At 36.2% G+C, this 16,642-nt stretch overlaps 1 protein-coding gene across 11 annotated transcripts in view; it reads right to left on the bottom strand.

Moving 5' to 3' along the window:
• The window catches only part of RALYL (RALY RNA binding protein like), a 735,427-nt gene that overhangs the window by 130,842 nt on the left and 587,943 nt on the right, over nt 1-16,642 (bottom strand). For all 11 annotated transcript variants that reach the window (XM_077942454.1, XM_077942451.1, NM_001361230.2 and 8 more), the window contains 1 exon segment: nt 9,362-9,437. In XM_077942454.1, the coding sequence (XP_077798580.1) occupies nt 9,362-9,437 (76 nt within the window).

Raw genomic sequence — 16,642 nt, 5'->3', positions numbered from 1 at the left:
TTGATTGGGGGATTTACTTTAGAAAAACTGTTAATTGCAATTACTCCATCTTCTTTTTGAAATACATATAAATCCACTTGAAGACTAGATTGGCATTTTGTCAGCTTTATGACCAGGAATGTCTACCTCAAGGACCTGGGGAAGCAGAGTGGGGACAGGAGGCTTATTCCAAATTGCAGAACTACCTCCTTTCATGAGAATATGAAAAGTTTGTTTTTCTTTTGCATAAAGTCAATTAACTAACATAAATAAATGGCCACCCCAATTACCAGGAAAAGTTAGAATGAAGGATCCATGACAAATGGTGCTGTCAATCCTCTTACTTGAGGACTAGTTATTGATGATATTGAAAATATGTATGTAATAGGTTGCATGTGTTTAGCTACATAAAAAGGTAAGATTTCTTTCTGTCTTCAGTCTCTTAGGTTGCCTGTGATGTGCACCACATTTTGGTTTAATGTTTATTCAATAATACAAGCCTTTTCTTTCTCCATTAGCTTTGTGGAGAGGATTTCTGAGTTGGGAAAATGTTTGTTTTAATTACATTTCCCCAACAGTATGATGAGAGAGTAATGCTGTAACATTAAAAATTTTTGTCTTTAATTTGATTCATTTAGAGATAAATCTTTAGACTCATTTCAATTTCTTTCATGCTACCCTACATACAGTAATATGGAAGGACAATCATATCCTGGAATCTTGAATAAAAGGATAGATTGAGAAGAAGAAGGTGATATGGTGAGCAAAAAGGGAATGAGATAACACTTCAAAAGTAAAACAAACCACGGACTTACAAATTTATCATAGGTTGGACGCTCAAGACCCTACATTCCCTACCTAGGACTGTCCTAAAACAAGAAACAGGTCACTGGATACAAAGACAATTAACAACACCAACAAAATGATGAAAACAAATGAAATCAACACTGACAGTGAAGATACTTCAACTTATAAGCAAGCAAGGGCATTGCCCTTTGCAAGATAAAACCCGCAAAGCATCTTCATCCCAGGCAGGGAGACCTTGCCCAATGACCCAGCAATATGAAATGCACACGTTCCTGCTAAGCTGGATTAGTAGGGACTAGCGCTGTTGTTGGTGCTCTAACCTCAGTACCCCACAGTGAGATGCTAGGAGAATATAGCATAAAAGGCCATAACGTGAGTCCTGCTGATGAAGAGATCTTAGCTTCAGCACACAACCATGCTTTTATATATAAAAGAAAGCAACAATTTCATGACAAGTACAGCTTCCAAGGTGTAGTAAAGTCAACAGTTAGAAAGAATCAGTTGCCTGTCTTCATTGGCACCTGCCAACTGTAAGAATGATGTGAAATTTCACCCCTTCTATCCCATGCTTGGTTTACTATTCCTTTTCCACTTCTCCCCACCTCAAAGAAAGAGGAGTCTTAAGTAGCAGGTCAAGTGGTCACTGTATAAAAGGTTCTAGACATCCAAGCATGGTCTTTTTCTTCTAGTCTTAGAAGCTGAGTGGATAAGCCAACCGAGGGGTCAGCCCACTCTTGCTTTCTATCTTCTCCAAGTATGCAGCTATGTGGTAATTTGAAGGCCTGGTCTAGTAGTAGTATATGGAACACCACTCCTAGAATTGTATAGGATGATAAATTTGTCACAGTATAGTAAACTGCCTTGGGAGAAGCAGAAAGGAAAGGAATCTTGTGTGATTTGTTCTACTACAGTTTATCCTTGGCTTTTATTGAGCTCATAAGAAAAATGGCATCAGTTTTAAAACCTGTGTGTGTGTGTGTGTGTGTGTGTGTGTATGCATGTATTGTGTAAATGCTACTCAGGGTGGTACTTGCTATGCTGTTTGGATGACTTCCTCTGAAGTACTATATAATAAGTTTACATCAGAAAACAGAGTTAGGAAAACATAGTTTCTTCTCACACATATTCAAGTATTTTCTGTTACTACATGGTTACATAGATTATGTTGCTCCTGTTTTCACCTTGACTACCAGGAATATCATGGCTAAGTTTGTTGTGCTCATGTAATACTTTGTGACTGCATAAGTTTTATTAGTATAATTAAACTTTTGCTTGATTTGCTCGATCCTACCTGCCCTCCTCCCTCAGTTCCCACCAAATTATTGACTCTTGCTACTTTTCTTTTTTTTAAATTGGTTGCATGGTTTCACTTCCTTGGATTTTTATCATAAACTATTTCAAACCAAACAAATAGAAATGTAGTCTTTCAAATAACCTGAAGCCTAGCAACATAAACCGCAAAGGGCTTAGAGATGGATTCTCTGCATTAAGTTCTCCCTCAATCCCTACCCTATTCTTTCTATATGACAGAAGGTATTAATGGATATTCATGCATTAAAAACATAACAGAAAACTGCAAATAGGACATTCTTTAGCCTAGCAGAGAGAATTGCCTGCAGCAGAACTATTTTAATGGGTATTGTGTCAGCACATTTTTGAACATTTTGAATAAAAGGTCTATATTTGCTTAGTGTTAAAATGTGAGGAACATACTATAAGTAAAATAATCTTTTAGAAATTTTTATTTTTAAAGAAGTTATAGGAATCATTAACCTGTTTAGTTGACTGTGTGAGATTTAGCAACATCATCATAGCTAAAAACATATAAAAATAACCTTTTCAAGCTGGACGCAGTGGCTCACACCTGTAATCCCAGCACTTTGGGAGGCTGAGATGGGCAGATTGCTTAAGCTCGGGAGTTTGAGACCAGCCTGGGCAATATGGCAAAATCCTGTCTCTACCAAAAATACAAAAAAAGAATTAGACAGGCATGGTGGCACACACCTGTAGTCCCAGCTACTCAGGAGACTGAGGTGGGAGGATCACTTGAACCCGGGAGGCGGAGGTTGCAGTGAGCTGAGATCACGCTCACTGCTCTCCAGCCTGGGCGATGAAGTGAGACCTTGTCTAAAAAACAAACAAATGGCATTTCTAGGTCTAGATCCTTGAGGAATTGCCACATTGTTTTCCACAATGGTTGAACTAGATTACAGTCCCACCAACAGTGTAAAAGTGTTCCTATTTCTCTACATCCTCTCCAGCACCTGCTGTTTCCTGACTTTTACAAACCTGCATGTTGTGCACAAGTACCCTAGAACTTAAAGTAAAATTAAAAAATACCTCCTAAAATACTTTATTATAGATGTTTTCTTTGAATAATCATAATGATGAAGATAACTAAAATTTGTAGAGTATCTCTAATAGTTGCAGGTTCCTTAAATACATTACCTTTTAGGAAATTTTATATCTTTCTTTATGCAGCCCAAAAAGCCGAGGAACAAAAGATCAAATTCAAACACTGATAATGCTCAGGTTATTTTAGGAGGTAGGTCTAACACTTTTTCCACCAAACAAACTAAACAAGCATTTGCACAATTTTAAACCATCAATAAAGTGAATGTTTGACACCTTTTCTAGTACAAAAGCATTTCAACATTGATTTGTGGAGATTTCTGAAGTAGAGAACTCTCCCTCAATTACCCAGATGTAAGGATATTCAGGTTTGAGTTTTAGAAATATACACTCTTTTTGGTATTTTCTCTTGTGGATCTTGATAACCATACATCAATAATTTGGTTGCATAGGAAAGATAGGATCCTGAGCAGAAAAAGACTGCAATTGCTATGTAGACCTAAGCAATAACATACATTCAAAGTAAACCAGGGAGGCAGGTCAGTGTTCGTGTTTGTGTCAGTTTCAGAAGGACAGGATGTATTAATATGGGGAGGGGGAGAAAACATTTCCCTTTCCTCCTCACACTGTAGTTTGAGTGGACCCATCTGGCTGGGTATGTGAAATGGAAGGAAACCTTTGCCAGTGCAAAGGGAGATAATGATAATGGAAATATTAAACTTCTGAAAGGGAATGTGTATTATCTTTGATGTTATAAAAGGAGACAGAAAATGAATAAAATGATCAATAGCTAATTGGTAAACATTTCTCAGCAAACAGTACAAGTCAATGAAGTGAAAATGACCAGGATATTTTTCCTTCATATTGATTTTTGCTATTTAGCATTAGCTGAAATTAGCCTCCATTACTTTCATTTCTACTTTTAAGGTTCTGGAGGACATTTTAGGTGATTTCAGCGTCCCTTTTCCCATGATGTGCTAGAGCCACCATGAAGGATGAAAACAAAACTCACGTAGGTCCAGTGGTGAATGAATCACCAGAGATACTTTGCTGCAGTCACTTTACTTGGTCTGTGCTCTGAAAGTTATTTTTTTATCATTGGAGTTACTGTAATATAACCCACATTCATGGTGACCACCACCAATTGTGATGATCTTAAAATGGTGGTGATAACTGTAGGTTATCTTGTGACAATCTTAAAGACTCTTGAAATGACTTGTGAGAGTCTTGATTCTCATGGTCATCTGGGTGGGATGGGAAGGTTGCTACAAGAGGCATTTGTATGATAGCCAAAAGTGATATTTGGCAATGGTACCAGATGATTGATTTTTACAGAATCAATCGGATGAAACTATATATACTACATGTGTTACTGAGCTGAGTTCCCTGCAAGTAGGAGGGAGTCACCTCTGGGTGAATAAAAATCCATTCTTGTTCGGCTCTGATAAATAGTGTCTTTGTTCTCTGATATTTTTTGTTAGCTTTCCATCAAGGAGGAAAGGTCTGTCTACTTTACAAATAGAAGCAAAACCATCATACAATTATTCTCATTTAGCAATTATTGAGCATTAATTGAAAGTTGGCATGCTGGAAAACTCACATCCTGGGGGAGAATTATTATTTTAGAGTGCCACAGATACTGTGTAATGTACATAACATATTTGAAGCAGCAATTTATTAAAAGTTACAATGTTTTCCCTAGAGAATGGATTAGCTATTCACCATTAGGACCAGGTCCAATATTTATGAAATGTTCACAAATGATTAATTATGTTTCATTTACAAATAGACTCTAATGGGAGACATTTTTATTGCAAGTGCTATTTTAATGAATTGTCTGTCTTTATGAATTCATGTCCAAGACTGAAATAATTCCTTTTTGCTCCCTTTCCTCGACCTTACACTTGAGCCTGCCACTGCTTATCATGTGTTTCCTATTTCTGCTCATGTGATCATTCCCTCAATAGCCTGAACTAGAAAACCTTGGACATATGTGTGACTCTCACTCTCCTCACACCCCACTTCCAATCAGTCACCATGTTTAAGTGGTTCCTTGTTGCCTACAGAATAAAAGTCAGCTCTCCTTAACCTGATATATGGATATATTCACAGCCTGGGCACCATAATGTCCCAGTTTTCCATTCCCCACCAAGTAGGCTATACTAGCTGCTACTATGAGATGCCCTTCCCGCTCTTTTTCCCTTCAAAAGCCAGCTCAAGTGTTGTCTTCTTCCTTTAACTTTCCAGATGTTTTTTACTCCCTTACCCCTAGGCAGAATCAGTAACTTCCTCATTTATTCTCTTATAGAAGTGTATGCATACTTCTCAGTTGTCTTTATTCATCTGTGCATCTAACTCATGCATAAGACTGTAAGCTTTTTGAAGTCTCACTCTTTTATTTTCTATGTATACCATGTTTACTTAGCACATAATAGGGCCTTATTGAAGGGTGCTTGGCTGAGTTGAAAATCCTATTAAAAGAAGAAACAAATCAAAGTTATGCCTCAGTGGATATTTCATGTGAACACCACTTCGTGATTGGTAATGGAGATAAAGTGGATGTATGTGAAGAAGAAAGTCTGGCAGCAGTTCACTTGGTGGTTCAAATAGAATAGTTATAGAGACATAGCAGTTTAGAGCAGGAAGGTAAATCAGAGACTACCTTCATACAAATAACTTCATACAAATAATCTGTTCATTACGTTATGCTCTCTCTTCACCCTGCTCTTGCCATTTTCTATGCTAGTTTCCTAAGAAAAGCACTATTACAGTCCCTAGACTAAATACATAATAAATATATCTTGTATAAATTAATGAATGAATGAACAAATGAAATGATTCCCCCTCTTGCATTTTACAGATAAGAAAACAGACTCAGAAGCCGGGTGTGGTGGCTCATGCCTGTAATCCCAGTGCTTTGGGAGGCCGAGGTGGGAGGATCACGAGGTCAGGAGATCGAGACCATCCTGGCTAACATGGTCAAATGCTGTCTCTACTAAAAATACAAACGATTAGCCAGGTGTGGTGGTGGGCGCCTGTAGTCCCAGATACTCAGTAGGCTGAGGCAGGAGAATGGTGTGAACCCGGAAGGCGGAGCTTGCAGTGAGCCAAAATCACGACACTGCACTCCAGCCTGGGAGACTGATCGAGACTCCATCTCAAAAAGGAGCAAACACCACCACCACCAAAAAAAAAAAAAAAAAAAAAAAAAAAAAAAAAAAAAAAAAAAGAGACTCAGAGATGCAAAGAACAGGAAAGCAGAAACTATTCCTTTTCCAACCGCCACTATATTCTCTACATTGAACTAAGTGTTTTTACCCCATTTATGCAACTTTATCCTATCAGGAAAATTATACAACTATTATGTTACAAAAAGAACTTACTTGAAGCTTAAAACCAGTGCCCTATGATCACACAAATAGGTGGTATCTCTGTTTTTCTTATGTAGTGTTTATTGTATAGTATTTCCTCTTCCACTTGCTGGCATGGTATTCATGGACAGTAATAGTACTGATGTTTGGTTTGAGACTCAGAAAATCTCTACTTTCCCTATCTGTGTTGTTTAGATGGTAGCAAGTGACTAAATACAGGGAGCTGTAATCTAGTGATAAGAACACTACACATGAAGGCTGAAAACCAGAGCTCATTTCCTAGTCCTGTGATCTCGTCTTGAACAAACCTTTATCATTTTGGACACTCAGGTTTCTCATTTATACAGCATAGTATATACTACCAATTTTGTAGAGTTATCTGATGAACAGATGCATAATGACTATGAAAACATAGTTTATCCACATAAAATTAAGGTAATTTTTTTTAAGCTTACGTGAGAATGAGAAAATGTGTATAAAAGGGCTTCCTCAGCTATACATTCACGTTCTTGCATTTCCTTTGTTACTGTTTTGCAATTTCAGTGTACCACAGCCTTAATTTGTATAAACAGATAAAAGGAGGATAAATAAGCACTTTCTCACGAATGTGGCTTGTATACAGTATAGCATGTTTAAATGAAATTCTGCTTCTAATTCTTCTGAACACAATTGAACATAACAGTAATACAGAAATAATAGTTAAAATGACATTTATTCTTGTCATGAGCTTCCATTCTCATAAGAAAATCAAAACAATCCAAGAAAAGAGAAAATATGAAAATTAACATCATTGCACAGACAGTAGCAACTCTTTGATGAGAAAAAAAGCCATTGGCAGCTTGTTTTAACAGTAATTGAAAATATGACTTTTCAAATGTTCTGCATTAGCTGCCGCTCTAATGTATATATTTACAAATGAATCTGATAATGTAATTTGCATTTCTTAGTTTTATAAATCGTCTCCTTTACCTCAAACAAGGTACAGAATGTGTCATTTGCTTCTTGTTGATAACATCATCTCTGCTCTTTAATGTTAATATTACCCCATGATCCACTGTCAATATTTGTTATATTCTATTGCTTTCCATCTTTAAGAAAATGTTTTATTAAAACTAAATCAACCAAAATAAGAGAAATTATGATGTATTTTTCAGTATAGCTTTAAAAATCTCTGAATAGCATACAGTGGAGAGCCCTGGGGTACTGGGGATGACTAGGACCTTAGAAGTGATCTAGTTCTGACCCTCATCTTAGAGTTCAGAAAATGAGGCTATAAATGGCTGAAAAGAAGATATGCTAGTTTTCAAAGGACAAAAACAAGGAAAGTGCTCCAGGCTATATTTGAGCACTCTTCTTACTACACTAAATCAGAAAATAATCAATTTTAACACATACAACTTAATTCTCCTTTATCCAAATGATATCAGAGAAAAAGGAAGCCTTGCTCAACACTTCTATGTTAACTCTTCAGATGTGGATGCTGATGGACTGATGATATGTATCTGGGAGAAAACCAAATAAATTGGATGATAGGAGATCTCAATAGCCTGGAACAATTGGCTATATCTAACAAAAGAGAATTTAACTGCGATAGACACAAACTCAGCACTTACACTACAAAAACTAATGGCAAAAGTACATGAAGTGGGACATACGGTTTAACAGCAGAACATAATTTCTTTTCAGAAGTGGCTGTTTTTAAAGAACTGAAAGTTATATAAGTTTACTCCTGTACTCTTCCCCAAGTCAACTCAAGTCTACTTAACATAATAGAAGTATGTACAGAACAACAAAGGTGCTAAGTCTAGTCTACACTCTCCACCTGGATTCTCAGTATAGATATAGACACTGACAAATTGGGGCATGCAGAGGGGAAAGACCAGAGTGTTAATTGACTCAGACCCAAGCACTTCAGGAAAGGTTAAAGGAATTGGATCTGTCTCTCTGCAGAAGAGAAGGACTATATTTGTTGTCTGGGAAAAATGGGCATGAGAGAAACATGTACTTTGTAATAAACAAGGCTGACTGAGTGGAAAGAATTTAAGGTACAGAGGGCATGAGTCTGAGTATTGGTGACATTGTTAACCAGCTGTGTGACCTTGAGAAAAATCACTAAGAAACTGCATCTCAGGTTCCTGAGCTGCATTATGAGAACAGGAATATCTATGCTGCAAGAGCCTTGTGAAAATTACATTAAAAAACATATGTAAAATAGCTATAGAATATGGTATGCAGTTAATAGTCAACCAAGGGCCAGGCGTGGTGGCTCACGCCTGTAATCCCAGCACTTTGGGAGGCCGAGGCAGGCAGATCACCTGAGGTCAGAAGTTCGAAATCAACCTGGCCAACATGGTGAAACCCTGTCTCTACTAAAAAAATAATAATAATGATAGCTGGCTGTGATGGTGGGCGCCTGCAATCCCAGCTTCCCGGGAAGCTAAGGCAGAAGAATCCCTTGAACCTTTGAGGCAGAAGTTGCAATGAGCTGAGATTGTGCCACTGCACTCCAGCCTGGGCAACAGAGAGAGACTCCATCTCAAAGAAGAAGAAGAAAAAAAAAAAGTCAACCAACATTGACCTTTCCACCCACTTGTCAGGGAGAGTTATTAGTGATTTTTATTAGATAAGTATCTTGTAGAAGGGTTGTATAGGCAGATATGAGAAGGTTAGGCATCTGAGATCCTTCCCAATGCAGCAAGATATATTTATATGTTGACCAACAACATTTGTTGAACTTTATTCCCATAAGGATTATTATTTAAAATAGTGGATGCCTTACAAGTTATATCGCCTTATAAAGCTGCAAGAAAATGTCACGAATACATAGAGTAAAACGGTGCTTATCTACCTACCTGTAAAGTGCAGAAAGGGGCCTCTTGTTTCCAGGTTTTGGTCTGTATGGTTTGGGCTCTCCTGCCATGTTGATATCTGAAAGCATAAAATAAAACAGCACTGATTAAGAAAATATGAAACGATTTGAGAAAAGTAAATCATGAATTTTTATTTTTCTTTTTACTATTTTTTAATGCAAATATTGTACATCATTGATTCATTCAACATATATTTATGGAGCATTTACTCTGTGTCAGGTACTGTTTGGGATACGTCATGCACAAAACAGATTATACCTCTGCCCTTGTGGAACTTAAATTTTACTGGGGGAAGATAGAAACAAACATAATAAATAAAAACTATATACCATATTAGAAAACAATGAGTACTATAAACAATCAAAATGTTGAGCAAAGCGAGGAGAAGCAATAATGCTTTTCTTTTTTCCCTAAAAGACAGGGTCTTGCTCTGTCACCCAGCCTGGAGTGCAGTGGTGCAATCATTGCCCACTGTAACCTTGAACTCCTGGTCTCAAACAATCCTCCTTTCTCTGCCTCTGAAATAGCTAGGACTACAGGCATGTGCCACTATGCCTGGCTAATTTTTAAAATATTCTGTAGAGATGAGGCCTGGCTAGGAAGCCCAGGCCGTCTCAAACTTCTGGCCTCAGGCAATTCTCCTGCCTTAGTCTCCCAAAGAGTTGGGATTACAGGCGTAAGCCAGTGTGATTGGCCAGAAATGCTTCATGAAACAAAAAGAGAATGAAATATTCTTCTGATTTTCATTTTTCGCTAAGAATTTTTCAGTATGCATAAACATTTGTATGAAATAGAGTTCTGTCCATAGAAGGGCTTATTAAATTTCCCATGATATATTTTCCATTTATATAGAAAAGGAAGCTAGAAGGATTTGATCATCAATCATACCAGGTTTACTAAAGGAACAACAAAATGCACTCAGCAACTGGAATATGTAGTTATTGAATTCCAAGGTGGTCAAAAGGAGAAGAGAGCACATACTTTGCCTTCATAAACTGAAAATATTATTGTCTCTGAGATAGACAAAAAGAGGTTTAAGTATGTGACAAAACAGTCTATGCATACAATTGACCAACCTCAATCTTAAGGAAATATGTAAAACTATTAAGAAATTGGAAAGTTGGGAGGAGAAGGTTTGGAAAGTAATATAAATAACTAGATTGGATAAAGTTAAAATTTCCAAATGATGATAGAAAGGGAAATCTAAAGGAGATGTGCTTCAAGAAATGAGGGATATTATTTTGACAAAAAAGAAAGGGAAAACTTCTATTTCTTGCACAGTGGACTAAATGCAATGAGCTATCCACCACTGAAAACAACCAAAAATTCTGGATAAAATGTAAATGTATCCTTTTAAAGAATGCAACATAAAACTAGCAAGAAAGTAAGGGATTTGAAGAACATCTCACACCTGAGTGGAAACAGGAAATCAAACGGAAAAAGAACACTGCACCTGGCTTGTTCCTTAAAGATATTTGCTGCAGCCAGAATGCAAGTTTTAGTTTTCACCTCCTTGTGGTTCAGCAGGGACAGGTCACTATGCCCAGGTTAAAGAATATGAGAAATATAATCCTCTGATTCAACATAAGTGACACATATGTGACAAAATCCTTAGCAACTAGGAAGAGAAGAATATTTCCTTTCTTAACAAAGAAGATCTACAAAAATCTATATTAAACATTATACCTAATAGTGAGACACTGGGCACATTTGCTTTAAGATCAGGTAATTTAAAAGGACACCCGGTATATTAAACTGTATATAATATTATACTAGATGTCCTAGTCAGTGCAGTAAGACAGGAAAGCAATTTTAGAAATGAGAGAGAAGAAATAAAACTGTCATTAATTGCTGATGATACGTGGGTTCATATAAAAAAATTGTAAGGTGTCCTCAGATTATTACAATTAATAAGAGAGTTTAATAAGTTTATTGAATGCAAAGCCAGTATACAAAATTCAATTGTATATCTCTATACAACAATCATATGTTTAAAATATAGTCTAAAGTATATTATTTATATACTATAAAAGACAAAGTACTAAGGGGTAAATCTATGACAACACTTGAAAGAACTTAATGGAAATATAAAACTGTATTGAAAAATTTTACAGTAACCTTACATAAACAGAAAAATTAGTAGACTCAATACAATAAATATGTCAGTTCTCTTTAAGATAATTATGGATTCCGTGTAATTCCAATAAAATCCCCAGTATTTTTTATGTATATGCCTGAAGCTTGAGAAGCTGATTCTGAATTTACAGAATAGAACAAAGGGCAAACATAGCCATGATACACTTGGAAAAAAGGTATGAAGTTGATAAAGTTGCCCTATCAATATTTATTTTAAATCTGTGGTACTTAAGGCTGTAGCATTGGTACAAAGATAGGAAAGGGGCCAATGAACATGAAATACACACACGTATATATGACAAAACTGTACATGCATACAATTGACATATATAAACACATGGAGCCGACACAGCAGATCAGTGAGGGAAAAACTGATTCTTAATAATGCTGGAATGATCCACATGAACAAATATGAAATTGAATATCTACTTACACCATACCAAAAAAAAATCAATTACTGTTGCCTAAATATGAAAAGAAAAAATATAAAATGTTTAGGAAGCAATAAAATAGAATATATTTTTGAGCTAAGAGTATGGGAGGATAATCTTAAACCAGACATAAAAAATCACTAACCTTAATATATAAAATTGATAAATTCTGCTTCATTAAAATTAAGAATTTTTGGTCATCAAAAGCCACATAAAGATAGTGAAAAGGACCATAAACTTGACAAAGGATTTGTTTCTAGAATATGTAAGAAACTCATGCATATCATAAGAAAGAGAGTCAAAACACCGAATAGAAAATTAATCAAAAACCTAGTAAAGGCACTTTACACAAGAGAAAACATAAATGGTGAATAAACACATGAAAAAAATGCTTAACCTCATAGTTGTGGGAAATGCAAATTAAAACACCATGAGATACAAATAAAACCCATTGAATTTACAGTTTACAAAGCCTGGTAATATCAAATGTTGGCATTTCTGAGCAACTAGAATGTGTGTAGAATGCAGATATAAATGTATATTGGTAAAAACTATTTTGAAAAATAACTCAGCAGTTTCTAATAAACTTAAAATGTTCAAACTCTGTGATCCAGGAAGTACACACTTAAAAAATCTTTCACACATGTGTACCATATGATATACACAAGTGTGTTCATTGTAGTACATTGGAATTGAAAAGATTCCTGGAAAAAAACACAAATATCCATTGTATTTTTAATAGGATAAACAAATGGTAGCATATTTACCAAAAGGAATACTATACAACAGTAGAGAAATGACAGAGAGAGAGAGAAAAAATGAATTAGAGCCATTGGAAATATTGATACATTGATAACCTCAGAAACCTAACACTGAACAAAAATAATGCCCTGGAAAAATACAGTATGAATTCTTTTATGTAAATTAAATTGCAAAATTGAATGATATATTGTATAAAAATAAAAATACATGGGATAAAACTAGAAAAGAAAAGCTTCTACACAGTAAGCAAAACAGCCAGCAGAGTGAACAGACAACCCACAGAGTGGGAGAAAATCTTCACAATTTATACATCTGACAAAGGACTAAAATCCAGAATCTACAAAGGACTCAAATAAATTAGCAAGAAAAAAACCAAATAATCACATAAAAAAGTGGGCTAAGCATATGAATAAACAATTCTCAAAAGAAGATATACAAATGGCCAACAAACATTTGAAAAAATGCTCAACATCACTAATAATCAGGGAAATGCAAATCAAAACCACAGTGCGATACTACCTTACCCCCACAAGAATGACCATAATAAAAAAATTAAAAAATAATAGATGTTAGCATGACTGTGGTAAAAAGGGAACACTTCTACACTGCTGGGGGAATGTAAACTAGTATAACTACTACAGAAGATTCCTTAAGGAACTAAAAATTGAACTACCATTTGATCCAGCAACCCCACTACTGGGTATCTACCCAGAGGAAAAGAAGTCATTATTTGAAAAAGATGTATATTTATAGCAGCATGATTAATATTTATAGCAGCACGATTCACAATTGCAGTCATTATTTGAAAAAGATGCATATTTATAACAGCACATGCATATTTATAGCAGCACGATTCACAATTGCAAAAATATGGAACGAGCCCAAAGGCCCATCAGTCAACAAGTGGATAAAGAAATTGTGATGTGTGTGTGTATACACACACACACACACACATATATATATACACTATATACTCAGAATATAGTATATATATGGAATACTACTCAGGCATAAAAAGGGACAAATTACTGCCATTTGCAGCAATCTGGATGGAACTGGAGGCTGTAATTCTAAGTAAAGCAACTCAGGAATAGAAAACCAAACATCGTATGCTCTCACTCACAAGTGGGAGCTAAGCTACGGGGATGCGAAGGCATAAGAATGATACAATGGACTTTGGGGACTTGGAGGAAAAGGTGGGAGGGGGTGAAGGGTACAAGACTACAAACTGGGTTTAGTGTATACTGCTCAGGTCATGGGTGCATCAAATTCTCACAAATTACCACTAAAGAACTTACATAACCAGATACCACCAGTTCCCCAAAACCTATGGAAATAAAAAATTTTCTAAAAAAAGAAGGCAGAGATAAACAAGGAATTCAGGATGAAGGTTACCTCTAAAGGGGTAGAAAAAGTGTGGGACTTGGAAATGACACTCAGAAGACATTCAAGTTAATAGCAAGGTACTATTTCTATTTCTAAATTGGGTGGTAAGAGCATGGCTTTAAATTATAGCATTATTTCTCATAACTTATTTTATTCTGTATGTAATTTATAACTAATAAAGAATTTAATAAGAATGAAAATTGTAAATTATGTGTTGATAAGTATTCACATCAGAGAAAATAGGTTTTTTTTTTCCCTCTGAGACGGAGTCTCACTCTGTTGCCCATGGTTCACTGCAACTTCCGCCTCCTGGGTTCAAGTGATTCTCCTGCCTCAGCCTCCCAAGTAGCTGGAATTGCAGGCACCTGTCACCCTGCTTGACTAATTTTTGCATTTTTAGCAGAGATGGGGTTTCACCATGTTGGCCAGGCTGCTCTCCAACTCCTGACCTCAAGTGATCCACCCGCCTCGGCCTCCCAAAGTGCTGGGATTACAGAGGCATGAGCCACCGTGCTGGGCTAGAGACATTAGGTTTTAGTGAAAAAGTGGTTTTAGCAGATTGTGAGCTGGTATATTTAAGAAAAGAGAACATGTTGTGGGTGGATTATTGGGTGTGAGAAGATCATGAGAAACCCCAATTAGAGCTTCAAACCTGATTTGAGTGGGATATAATTTAGGGTACTGAGTAGACGAAAGACCCAAAAATCAATCATGAAGACAGTGACTCTTGTATGACTTGGAATAAGGCACAGCCAAGATTAAGACTGTCTGAATGTTTTAGATGTGACACAGTTGTAACAAAAAAAGCATGTAAAATAAAAAGAGATTTCTACAAGGTTTTTAAGCTCTATAATGATGGTAGCGGGCACATGCCCATGAAAATATTATCAGACATCTTTTATATATTTCTAGCTTAGACTTAATGACATAAAATTGACATGTCAAATTATTCTCATCAATGAAACGCTTGAGACTTAAGTCTACTGACAAAATATTGTAGCATTATCTTGTTTTTAAAAATAATATACTGTCAGTGATTCTGAAAACACACTTAGGAGTTTGACAGCATATTCATATGATGAAAAACCTTTCATGAAATGTTGTTAAACTCAGTATTTCCACACATTAACCTCCTTTCAAAGGTATTAAAAATGCTGAAGAAAATACTTTGTCACTTGTATACAATGAAGCATGTTCAAATGCAGAATTTTCTTTTGGATGTATGGAAATTTATGTTTAAATACAGATGGTCACCGAGTTACAACAGTTTGACTTAACGATTTTTGAGTTTTTAAAAGGTAGGAAAGCAATTTGTATTCTGCAGAAACTATACTTCTCTTGCTTTACTGGGCAGTGGAAGTGAGCCATAGCACCTAGTCGGCCATGCATTTTCAATTTATAGTGTTTTGAACTTGCCAAGGGTTTATTGGGATGTAGCCCCGTCCTAAGTGAAGGATATCTGTATGCATATTTACATATTTTGCAGTGCTATATTGTTTATCATCTAAAACCTGGTTTTAGTAGACAGAAGGGTGAAAGGGGCAGAAAGTATTCCATGGAGGAGGGTACAGTGGGCAAAGAACTCAGGTAATCATACTGAACATAAGCTTTGCCAAGATTCAAATGAATGAGCAGTCCCTTTGTATTGAACTTTTATAAATACAAGATCTAATTGGGTATTCAGGACAATCCAGCTTCGTTGGAAGCCAAGGTTTAGGTTCTCAGGCCTCAAGAGCTGTTGGCCTTGAAGGGACCAGACACACAGTATGGCATCCTAGCAGTAACTCTGTGGTTACCAAACACAGAGAGGCCTCCTGAGCTTTCGTTCCCTGATTATCCTGGCACTGTGTAAGTTACTCATAAAGTAGAGTAAATGGAAGAATGACCAAGGTTCAATTTTCTACACTCTCGTAAGCTAGGGGCTTTGTAGTAAAACATTGAGATACAAAAAGTAAGATGTTATTTATTTGTTTTCTGGATTTACAAACAGATTTATACAAAATATCAATGTTCAGAGCTCTTAAATTGTTTTCAAGAAATGATGTGGGTTTAACCACTCCCAATAAATGCTTTTGGCATATTTCAAAAAGCCTAGTTAAATTTGTAGTCATTGTGCAGAAGTACCTTTACAGACGCCTATATAGTAGGCTGGTCCACCTTGTTATCTGGCTATTATAATTATATTCTTCTGAGTGAGGACGGATAAAACCAAACAGGCACCATTTAAATGAATTCTTTTGATAAGGCTTATTTATGTTTGGGTGCACTACACACCACATCTGTGTGGAGTAGCTAGCTACCCTCACTCCATTCCAGCCACAGGGATAAAGCAGAAGAGAACTAGCCGCAGGTTAAGAGAACTCTACCTGTAGCTAGTTGATACCTGGCACGCCCCCACTTCAAGGGAGAAGGGCCATTTGCATTTTGCCATGATTCTCTGTAAACAGAGAATAGACCCATCTCTATTCTAAAGTTTCAATATTTCAAGTTAGCATGAAAAATGTATAAAAAAAGTAAAATTTGCTCCAAAATTATCCTTCTGATATTA

Source organism: Macaca mulatta, chromosome 8 (genome assembly GCF_049350105.2).
Source record: "Macaca mulatta isolate MMU2019108-1 chromosome 8, T2T-MMU8v2.0, whole genome shotgun sequence".
Taxonomy (NCBI): domain Eukaryota; kingdom Metazoa; phylum Chordata; class Mammalia; order Primates; family Cercopithecidae; genus Macaca; species Macaca mulatta.
Note: the sequence above shows the minus strand (reverse complement) of the source record. Positions and strands in the feature narration are given on the sequence as shown.